Below are 11,764 nucleotides of genomic sequence, written 5' to 3' on the forward strand. Positions count from 1 at the left end.
AATGAAAAATAATTTATTATTAGCAATTAAAAATAGGAATAAGGAAAAGGGAAAAAAAAAAGAGATTTGAATAGGGTCGAATATCTTAATAAAATAATAAAGTTGGAAAAAAAATTTTATTAGTCAGCAAAATTAAAACAAAAGAAATCTGAACAGTTTAGCTGATGGCTAATTTCAAACGTCAGCAAAAAATTTTTTTTTTTTTTTTTTTAATTTTATTATTCAATTTGTATAAGAATTTAAAAATAGAATGGGAGTTGAATTACGCCGGATGTATCAAATGACGAATCGAAGTTAAATTTAGTTTTTGCGTAGCTAACGGAATGTAAAATAAATGAAAATTTATATCAAGAGAACGAAAATAAAATTTTGGGTGTGGTTCTTGATTTCGGAAAAATTTTGGAAATTTTTTGGAGGAGTTAAGAAGGAAATACCCTGTTTTCTACTAAATTTCGAACTGGGTGGTTTGTCTAATACGAGGGATCACCAGTCTCTTCGGAGGCGTGGGTTCGAATCCCACCGCTGCCACCAGAAATTCAGGTCTGTTATGTCCGAAAAATATAATCTTAGAATTTGGTAGCTGGACTATCGGAGGTTCGGATAACAGATGAATTTCCCTAACGAAAGGATCGTTAGGTTTTTAATTTATGGGTTCGCGAAGGTGAAAACCCCGGAGAGGGCCCCTTGGAATAGACAATCGACCTCGGAAATAGTGATAATATCCTCCACTTACTATTACGAATTGAATGATGATTCGTCCTTCGATTGGACTTTATACCTTTGACTTCCGCTACTTGGCTTCTCCCTTCCTCCTTCTGACTGGAGATTGAAGATCGAAAGTTGAAGGATGAATAGCTTCTTAATTTATAAATGATGGGACACTTCGATTCGGGTTTTTAGTTTATATATTCTGATTAACTGGCCCTATGGGCAAACACGTCTTAATTTACACTTATCACTTATTAACTAATAACAATATAACGTTGTATTGAAAGTATATGAGTTCGTAACCGGAGTAACGACTCCGGCAAACAAAAGTTCGCCGATTATAAATTCACAGAAGAAGAAAATAATTTGAGAGGGGACCTGGTCACTGGGACTGCGGGAATCTCGATTATCGTCAAAACGAATCGTGGCTCGAAGAATCACTATCACAGAACTCAGAAATACCGTTAAGGAAATCGAAATGAATAATTAGGGAAAGGATGACTAATTAATTTAATAATTGAAGTCTGCCTATACGTGTCGGGGTATAGGACTCACCCGGGCTTTAAGGCAGAACTGTTACCTTGTAAAATAAGCTCGTGAATTATAGTGTTCGCGGTTTTTATCACCTCGGTCGCGATTTGAAAGAGGGGCTACTAATTAAACAATTGGTTCTTTTGATGAGGTGACAATGCGCGATAATGTGTATTCTTCAGCCACGAGTGAGTTGTCGCGCAGTCCCGTTAGTGGTTCCCTAAATATGCAAGCGCTGCACTTTTCGGCGGGAATGGGAGGCCCTGTATTATATAACACCATGGTCCCAAGCGACAAATTCAACGCCCTGCCGGAACTGGCTTCCACGAGACAACCATCACAATCATTGTCATAACCAGAATCTCTATCAGCAGTATCATAACCAAGAATGGAAGATCGAAGAGGAATTAAAAGAATGCTGTGGTCGAATATTCGTAGACTCAATCCCTGAATTTTCACCTCCTCTGGAGAAAATCGTAGACTTTTCTGAGATTGACGTAATATTAGTGTCTAATTACACCTATATGATGGCCTTGCCGTTTATAACCGAGGCTACAGGGTTCAAAGGAATTGTCTATGCAACAGAACCTACACTGCAGATTGGAAGATTCTTCATGGAGGAATTAGTTCAGTATATCGAGCAGACTCCCAGAACAACTTTAGCTAAATACTGGAAGGAAATGCTCCATATTTTACCGTCTCCTTTGCAGCTGTGAAACCAAATCTTGGAGGCAATTGTACACTATGAACGCTGTAAATTCCGCGTTGTCTAATATTCAGCTTGTAGGATACAATCAAATATTAGTAAGTATATTAGTAAGTGATTTAATTTAAATTTCCCAGGTATTAATTATTATTTTCTTCAGGACATTTATAGAGCTCTGACAGTTACATCAATAAGTTCCGGTTACTGTTTAGGAAGCAGTAATTGGTTGATTTCTTGCGAGCACGAGAAAGTTGCTTATGTTAGCGGATCATCAACTTTGATAACTCATCCAAAACCGATGGAACAAACGACTCTCAAGCATTCAGACGTTTTAATTCTCACAGGACTGACTCAAACCCCAACAGCAAATTTCGACACGATGCTCGGGGAGTTGTGTATGGCGGTAGCGATGACTCTTCGAAGCAGCGGGTGTGTTCTCATACCTTGTTACCCTTCAGGAGTTGTTAATGATTTATTTGAGTGAAAACAGTAAACACATAATAATTGTTTTACACATTTCTATGAAAAGTTTGCATAATATGAGAAAATTGAATTTTTGAAAATTGAAGTATAAAATAATTTTACGGTTGCTTTGTATCGCTATCCTATGTTGAATCATAATAAACGTTTATACAAAAATTTTTGTTTAAAAAATAATCATAATTACTCGATGTGTGTATTAATATTTAGTTATATGCCTTTTGTGAAAAGCATGACACAGTATATTTTTACTTATATTATTTTCAGAAGACTTCGGATACTTCTGACAGTTATAATAAAACTAAGTACCCAAGGATCAGGAAAAATAATTTTGTCTAAAAATATTGTCTAACTATATTAACCACAAACAAAACAGGTTGAAGAATTTAGAGATTTCAACAACAGTAAAATCTGAAATATTATTTATAGTAAAAATAGTGACATGAAGACTTCACAATTAATTTTTTAAAAGTCTGAGCGTTAAAAAGTATTATGTAATCATTACAATAAGAATTCAATATCATAAACATAAAACTTTATTTCATAAATTCTACATGCGAATAATTTGTGTGTTCTAACGTACAATAATCACTAACCGAAATTAGTCTTTATTACTTTTTAGTAATTCGATTTTAAAGTTTTGATTAATTTTCCTTAAAGGTATATTATTAAAATTAATATTAAAAGTGTCAATTTTTTAAAATAAATTCAACTAAAACTTCTCTTGCTGTTAAGAAAATCCTGAGATTTTACTCAATATACCTACAAGAAATCTTTAAAAATATTTCTAAATTTAAAAATTTTCAAACCTCTTTCAAGAATTATAATTTACTATTTTACAAGTAGAATCTTAGTTTAACAGTTGGAAGTTAACAAAAAAAACCTTAAAAATATAATTAAAACTTCAACAAATAAACCAGTGAATAAATTAAACATTTACATTGCTATTATCTTTTTATAAGAAAATGAGATCATATACCCCTACTGCTGAATACTTCTATTATTAATATTTCAGTATATGCTAATATAATATCTTAACAACTTTTTTTCTAAATATCAAATTTTTTAATCAATAAATGAATATTTATTGCTAGTTAACAGATAAAATTTTTAAAATGAATCACGCTCAATATTAAAATTAAATGATTAATGATAAAAATGATAGTCACTAACCATCTAAAGAGAAATAGATCTATTTACTGTAATAAAAAAACTTCAATTTTAACTAGCGGTATCGTCTACGATATTAATCCATATAATAAAATTTAATAAATAGTTAATTGAAAACAACAATTATTTGATACTACAAAACATTTTGAACTTATAAGATTATCCTTTAAGATCTTCTAAGATGGTTGACAAAGGATATAGAGTACTCCGTGTGGGTTAACAGGAGTAGAAGATGCAATTGTATGTGGTGATGATAACATGTCATTAAAAAACTGCCACGTGTCGGTTAAGCTTTGACAATAGGCTATATAATGATTGTCTGCATATCCTATCACTCCACATAAACTGAAATCAAATAAAAACATTAATGACAATTTGAATAATCACGCGGATAAAATAATAAGAGTGTACATACCGATAGCGCCGTTGGTTTATTTCTCCGAGTAAATTTTTTCCGTTAATGTAATATGTCGTAGGAAATCACGTAATTTGCCCTCCTTTAGTTTTTTATTAGAGGTCGTTGGTACATCCAATTCGATATATATGTACGTATTTAATGTTCGAGTACAAATTAAAGTTTCAGCTTGGCATTTTTGCAGAATAAATCATTGGAAACACCCTCAAAGATTATAGATTTTTCAAGGGATCGGTATCCTTCATCGTACAAAATTTCATAATCAACATTTACTACGGGTATATTTCTGCGACGAGGATCACAGGTAGAACTCAGGCAGAGATAATTCTCAAACATACTTGGCTGATCAAAAAAAAGTCTGCTCCATAAATTATTCACATTATCTTGACAGTCGATGACACGTGACAGGGTTTGGTGGTTATTATCTTCTTCTTTGTTCTCGCAAATATTTTGCGTTAATTCACGATATTTGTAAACAGGATATAATATTTGAAATCTACCTTGATATATTTCGTTGTAAGTTTTCAGGGTTATTCCTTTAGTCAAAAAATTAACGACAAATAAGAATGTTTGATTATTTGAACTAGACAGAAAATTAAAAATATCTGATCATCTAAGGCCCCACTGTATAACAATTGAGAAATACTATCAAAAGGACATGTATTATAAGCAAACCAGTTATCATCTTTAACTTTTATCGGTCCAGTTGCATTACCATTCTGCAGAAGATTCCTCGATAATACTTTATTGTTTTTTTTTGGCACAGTCTTCTTTTCTTTTTTTGTCTTATCAGCTTGAGTTAATTTATTGACCACTTCATTATTAATCAAATTTATATCAGGGCAAGGTTTAAAATATTTTCCTTCTTTCTTGATTCTTCTGGTTATACCAGCAAGCGCAGTCTCAACTTTTTTCTCATGATCTTCAACCAAGGAAGAGTTAATGACAGCGTAACAATGATCTTTCTGAATGGAATTCTCTAAGCTGATTGTAGTGATGCTTATTTCTTCACAACTTCCGTTCTCCAAATCAATTTTCTTGTTGTCCATAAAGTTTGACATATCACTCTCAGTAACTTGAGAAATAGAGTCATTAACACAGTCTGAGTCATTTAGAAGATTAGCAGCAATGTTTTTATCATCATCAAATTCCTCAGATTCAATCCAATGGAATTTTTGATGCTTAGGATCGTTCCCGAAACCTCTCCAATTTTCATAAGATTCTTCCAAAGGCTTGTCATTACCATTGTTGTCTTCTTGATTTATTTCAGGTTCATCTACAGACATGTTAATAAGGTCATCCATAAACTTTGATAACTTACATTGAAATAATTTAACCCCTCCTAATAGCATACGTAAGTGTGCTTTCAGGAAAATATCTACTCTAGATGGAAGACTGATTTGTTTTCCCAAAATAGCTTTCAAGTCTTTGAAGCTCTCCTCGACGTAAGATGACGTTGCTCTAAGATCACTGTATTTAATACAAACTTTGGACCACAAAGGAAACTGTTTCAGTTTTTCCTTTAGCGATATGCTAAATGTTGGTAAATAGAAACAATTTAATTTAGATCCAATTTTAATTATTGTTAAGGAAGGCAGCTCCAGTTCTTTTAACCATTTTTCTATTTCATCTAAATCTTCATCCACAACTTGTTTATCTTGCAATAATTCATTTCTTTCCGGATCCAAGCTACTGTTTATCTTGTCAACCTTTTCTTCCATACCCTGAATAAAAGCGTCGATATTTTTGTAGCTATTAAGTTCTCAAGGATTTGCCTTGCTTTTAAAGGAGTTAAATATTCATTTTGATATTTATAGTTAACTATTGAATCTTCATATTCAACATTACATACAATAAAGATAAGAATTGTAATATGCTCAAGAGTTTTGAGATCTTTAGCATCAATGAGTAAGCCAACACAATATAAAAAAAACACCTTTATGCTTTTATGTTGGGCAAAGGACCACAATTTCCACGTACTTACTGAATGTATGAAATGAGCAGTATCTAGCCGTATGTATGTGTTTATGACTTTTAACTTGGTATTTTTAGCTGTATCTGTTGTACTTAGTTTTGCATTTTCAAAACATATTTTTAAATATAGTGACAAAGAAAATTTATTAAATTCCATACAAGTTGCATTCAGGAGAGCACGAGCTCCATCACATACCACTTCTTTTGGCAGTAAACCTCCGGAAAGTTTCTTACCAGATTTATTTACCGGTTCTAAACGTAACCATCGAGATAGCCACCATCCAATCGAACCAGAATCATGAGCGTCAGATAACATTTGATAAACAGGCAGTGTGGTATTATTAAAATTTATCACCATTTGGTATAAAAATATGTAACCAGTTTTTGTGTGTTTACCGTCCATAAATTTTCTTACCACACCACCAGTAGCATCAATACATATCGAGCAATCTTTCTTTTTAATGCGTTTGTACTCTTTGTAGCTGTGTAGTTGGGAAGGAGTCAAGTAACAGGCTATAAAAGGACTGTCGCTTAAACTTATTACGCATTCTCGATAGATAGGATCATCGGAGAGATGATTGATAGCTTTTATCAAGTCTCTCCGGTCCTCAGGTTTTACATTAAATTCTTTATCAGTAGACTCTTTTTCAACTGATACAAAACATTCGATGTAAATAATAATGGACATTGAGTGTCACCAGGCTGTAAAAGTTTATCGGCTTCTTTGATTCGAATGCCTTTTACACCCATTTGCTTGACGTTTTTTCTGAATTTATTTCTAAATTCTCCTTGGAGTGGTCGCGTAACATCTTCGTGCTGAGTTAATCGAGTGTCACGGCATTGAAAATGTACCGTCACTTGACCTGCATCTTCAGGATTTTCATCGATGTAACCAAATATCTTATTAGCACATTGTTTACTCTTACAAATACCATGCATGGTAGCATAATATGCACCATTTTCGTGTATTTCACCTTTCTTAAAAACAAAAGCACATTTAAGTTTAAATTGCCTCCATAACTCGCTCGCTAGCAGGTGTGTCCACACTTTAGGCCGTAATTTTACATCTACATATTTTTTCTTTTCATCTTCGACGTGGACAGAAACTTTTTCCACAAACTTTTGTCAATTATCACATCAAAGACTTCCATATCAGAGTTCTCGTTCTTGTAAAGCTTGTTAACATAATTCTTATCATTTTCATTGTCATCATTATACAGACTATCATCACTACATTCATCATAGCTATCAGTTAATTTCTTTTCTTTTTCAATAAAATAACCGCACTCTTCTCGTGCAAGAGTAAGAATGTTTCTTCTATCCTCCCTGATATTCGTCCTAACCGAGTGAATGGACCACCCATATTCCTTCAGTTCTTTTTCTTCTGAAATTTTTTTCCATACCTCGGAGCACCAGTCAGGTAAAGAATCCGTAATAAAATAACTAATATACCGTTTTATAACTTTAACAGCAACCTCAATCGGCACAGCACATTTTCGAGGCATCTTTAATCTTTGAAATGCCTAAAACAAAAACAATATCAAATTAAAATAATTATTTTTGAATAATATTTATACATAATAATAAAAAATAAAGAATTGATAACTACTATTCCACATAAGAATCAAAACAATTAGAAATAATCTCCGAGAAACACAGATACTTCTAAAGTAATGATGGTGTTTTGTTTCTATCATAATAAAAAAAATCATGATAATAATAAGTTGTTGAGTCAATTAGTTGACACTAAATTACCTTTTATGAACGAAAATATCGGCATTAAGTAATTTTTCGAGTAATCAATATCTTTGATATTTTTAAATATTTGTTATTTTTATTATTTATTAATTATTTAATCTATTATGATATAATAAAAAAAATTAAAGATTAATCTACATTACCAACTGACGTTCAGTCAGATTATTTACTATTCGGTTAAATTAGCACTTTTAAAATTTATAATCAAAATAAAATTTATCGTTATAATCAAAATTTTAATTTATATTTTTTTAATCAAATATAATAAAACATTTTTGTCTTTACAAACTTCTAGGAGAAGAAATTATTTTTAACTGAAGTACAAAAAAATATTTTTTTCTTTATGAACCGAACAATTTTAAAAAATTAAAAATTTATTTTTTCATAAATTAAATATCAATATAGCCTGTTTGAACAGAATAGAATACAAAATTTAATAATAATTGTTTACCTGTGTTTCGACAACATCTTTGATGTAGTAAAAATACAAAGAGTGTAGTTGATCATAACGAATTTGTCTCTGTTGAATCCAAATTACAATCTGAAAATTTTCTGCGTTAATTATAAATGTTTCGATAAAAATAAAAATATTAATTGAAACCGAAACCGTTATTACGTATTAATAAAATTTTTGTTACCAGCGTGGACGCGTAAATATAACTTGTAATGTTGTTGCTAGAATTATTAGCAACCATCCTCAAATGCTGTCTCGGTTTTTTCACAAGTGGTTCCTGCTGCGCTACTTCCGAGGCTTCTTTTTCCAAAGTTCTGTTGCTTAGGAGCCGATCGCTTGCAGTTATCTTCTCAGTAACTTTTTCAACTAATATCCCGTAGCAGCTGAAATTTATGAATAAATCGATGTACTCCAAGATTTGTACTCCAGATCGTTGTGATAACAATTCAACTATTATTAATTTTAATTTTTACTCAATTTAAAAAAATTAAAATTTTGCCAAATTAAAAAGAAGTTGTAGGCAACAGTAAGGGAGCAAAATGATTAATCATAATCAATTATCTTGTATTTGCTGTAGCGTCTAGTCCAATGACCACCAATATCACACGAAGAGTGTAATAATCGTCGCGGACCATGCCGAGAAAACTTCGGATTGTCGAGATAGGAAATTAAATATCTAGGTCCGCTTCGATGCTCTAAAATCAAGTGATTGGCAAAATCATTGCGGTTTGATTCACCGCTTCCGAAATGTAAAGCACACACTAGACACATCTGAAATTCAACTCAATTAGAAATTAATTTTAGAATTTGAATAACTAAAGATGAAAGGTACAAACCACTTCAAGTGTTGTGTCTGAGTGATCACATGCTACGTATTCTTGTGAGATTGCTTCAATAAAATCCATCCTGGTACAGTAAGGACAAGTCAACGACACAAGTTGCTCGATGTACAAACTTTTACCACTGTCTGCAACGTCTAAAATTCACTGATAAGTAAATGATAATGTTGATGATGTAGATAAAGATTGTTAAGAGATAATTACTAAAATCACTTTTATTTAGTTGAAATTTCATTGGGTGGTCTGATAAATTTCCCGTTGATAATGCTCCAGCTAAATCAATCGGAGAAAATATAAATAAGTCATTAAAAGTACATTCATCCTGCTAAAATTATTAACATGCTCCAAATTAAAATAGTCCACGATAACAAGTAATATACTTACCACCGAATGAACACCAATTTAATTAATTAAAAATTATAACACTACAAAAATTGTTAACATTATTATAAAAATAATCAAGTATAAATAAAGGAAACCTCTAACGTGCCCAAGCAAACGATACTCATCAGGATGAGTATTTGGAGTGGTTAAAAGCAAACCCGCATGTCGACGCGAAAAAGTGATTTGAAGGATCGCCATAATGTTTGTTTTTAAACAATAAATAAATTGATACAAGTGGTAAGGAAAGCACTCGTTATCGTGAATATTATTAAAATTATAATAATTATTATTGTTATTACTAGTATTATTATCTTGGTTTTTAATATAATTAATAATATTAATATTTAAATAGCTCGCGCTGCACGGTAGTTTGCGCATGCGCAGTAGTGTTTATTTGAACCTACATAAGTGCAGTGGGTGTAATGATAATAAAAAATTATTTTTTGAGAAAAGTAAGATCGAACAAACATTTTTTTTGATCGGACAAACAATAACTAGCTTAGATTGATTTAAAAAAAAAAAAAAAGTTTAAATACTAAAATTGTCAGCGCTAGGTTTAAGCCCAATTTTTGAAAATTATTTAAAAAAAAACCAAAAACGAACAAACATCAATTTTTCTCGGACATTCATGCACAATCGACGAACAATCGAATTAGTGCAAAAAAAGTGCAAAAAATTGACTTTCCCCCGCCAACTTAAGAGAGCTAAAATTGACTAAATATAATATAGTGACACGAATTTAATAATTATCCCTGATAGCCAGCGCTTTCTCAGTAAGTGTTGACTCCCAGCAGTTACGGTTAAGTTATACATCAAGTTGGCGGTAATTCTTCACTCAACAACAGTTGTAAGCAAATTGACAGAAATCTACGGCCGCAACTTGAATACAAGTTAACAATCAAACTTGTAGTTAAATTTCTTTTCAACTTTACTACAATTTGAAGGAAATACTTGTACAGCAAGTTTTGACGTCTATTTGCAGAGTAAGTTATAGGTAACTAATAGGTAATCGCTCGCTTTGCCAACTCTTTCCGTCAAGTTTGCTTCAAATTGCGGACGTAGATTGACAGTAAGTTATAGGTAAGGTGGCTATCAGGGTATAGTCAAACGAGTGACTTTAGTTAACGGTTCATAGACTTAGTGAGTAATAATCTTAGAAAAATTAGAGTACTCAATGACGCACGCCAAGTACAGTCCAAAATTTTTTTTCTATTTGAGAAATTCACAACAAAATTTTTTCCTATTATCGAAAAAAATCACAAAGGCACTTGGTTTTTTTTTTATTTCAAGTCTTTTTGTGAAATAAAAAATTTTAGTTTTTTTTTTAATTTTTTATCATTATATGAACGAGAACTTGGCGCAACTATTTACAGCGAAGCTGTTTTTGTTCGGATTTTGATTTCAGCTAAAGTTATATCTTCAGTTTCTTCATTCTTGTTTTTATTTCTCCAGTTTTCCTCAAAATTCAGAACACATTCTTTACGTACAATATTTTTTTTAGAATTTTTTAAGGTCTTTTTAACCATCTGATGTTTATCGTAAGCAGCTCTTGCTTCTATTACTCTTGGTGAAATTGTTTGCAAATGCTGGATTAAAAACATATCCGCATGAGTTGGTTGCCGATCCTCCAAAACATTTTCTTTAACATATTTAAAATAATTTTCAGATCGCGCTGAAGTAGCAACATAATTTTCGGAATTATAATGCTTCCTCATAACATTAGTCCACGCTGGGAATTGTTTAAATAATTTTATTAACTTTTTTTGTATTGCATTTAAAAAATAAGGATTGACATCATTAAATTTAATAGATTGATCAGAATTGATAGAATTTGGAGTTTCTTTAACGATCCTATCAATAAAATCAGATAAATAGGAATCATCTGATGAATTTGATTCACAAGAATCATCAACTTCGAATTCTTCATCATGACATGTTAAATGTGAGTCACAGTTGTTTTTTTTTGTCACAACTACTACTAATTTTTATTTTTTTATAGTCCACTGTTTTATCGAATTCAAATGTTTCCATTCTCGTAAGGATCCAGTTAATATCATCTTTACATCCGTATTCATTCTGACTGATATTTAACAAAACTTTCATCATTTTTACAACATCCTTCAAATCTTCTATGGTACTCATCAAACCGATAGCTCTTAAGTAAAAATCCTTGACTACAAATTTCACCGATAAAAACATTTCTGTGTTGCTACACTATGTATTAAATGTGCGATGTCGATCCGCACATATGGACGTGTTAAAACTTTGGTTTTTCCCAATAGGAATTGATAACAGTGAGACAGGTATTGCTTATAAGACATTTGGCAAAAAGCTAAGCATAAACC

The 11,764-nt window shown here is 31.6% G+C and overlaps 3 protein-coding genes across 5 annotated transcripts; 1 reads left to right on the forward strand and 2 right to left on the reverse strand.

Moving 5' to 3' along the window:
• The first annotated feature begins 1,396 nt into the window (after window positions 1-1,396).
• LOC141537004 (integrator complex subunit 9-like) lies at window positions 1,397-2,508 on the forward strand. The gene is given in 4 exon segments (XM_074257842.1): window positions 1,397-1,427; window positions 1,531-1,945; window positions 1,947-2,043; window positions 2,106-2,508. Coding segments are annotated over 4 exon segments (867 nt in total). The 3' UTR covers window positions 2,430-2,508.
• A 4,122-nt stretch (window positions 2,509-6,630) lies between these two features.
• LOC141537005 (uncharacterized) lies at window positions 6,631-8,437 on the reverse strand. The gene is made up of 3 exons (XM_074257844.1): window positions 8,381-8,437; window positions 8,194-8,262; window positions 6,631-7,507 (listed from the first exon to the last, which is right to left on the reverse strand). Exons 1-3 carry the CDS (start codon window positions 8,435-8,437, stop codon window positions 7,052-7,054), a joined length of 582 nt encoding a protein of 193 aa, XP_074113945.1. The 3' UTR covers window positions 6,631-7,051.
• LOC141536854 (E3 ubiquitin-protein ligase Kcmf1-like) lies at window positions 8,223-9,485 on the reverse strand. Of its 3 annotated transcripts, XM_074257623.1 has the most exons (6): window positions 9,420-9,485; window positions 9,240-9,308; window positions 9,033-9,172; window positions 8,670-8,967; window positions 8,381-8,579; window positions 8,223-8,283 (listed from the first exon to the last, which is right to left on the reverse strand). In XM_074257623.1, the coding sequence occupies exons 2-4, from the start codon at window positions 9,268-9,270 to the stop codon at window positions 8,740-8,742; spliced, it is 399 nt and encodes a 132-aa protein (XP_074113724.1). In that variant the 5' UTR covers window positions 9,271-9,308; window positions 9,420-9,485; the 3' UTR covers window positions 8,223-8,283; window positions 8,381-8,579; window positions 8,670-8,739. The 3 variants fall into 3 exon arrangements, with proteins under 3 accessions (XP_074113724.1, XP_074113723.1, XP_074113725.1); XM_074257622.1 differs by having other exon boundaries at window positions 8,381-8,967; XM_074257624.1 differs by having other exon boundaries at window positions 8,381-8,967; window positions 9,249-9,308; window positions 9,420-9,482.
• Window positions 9,486-11,764: the final 2,279 nt, after the last annotated feature.

This window comes from Cotesia typhae, unplaced genomic scaffold (assembly GCF_013202065.1).
Source record: "Cotesia typhae breed Kobodo isofemale line unplaced genomic scaffold, CoteBio_Ctyphae scaffold_45, whole genome shotgun sequence".
NCBI classification, from domain to species: Eukaryota; Metazoa; Arthropoda; class Insecta; order Hymenoptera; family Braconidae; genus Cotesia; species Cotesia typhae.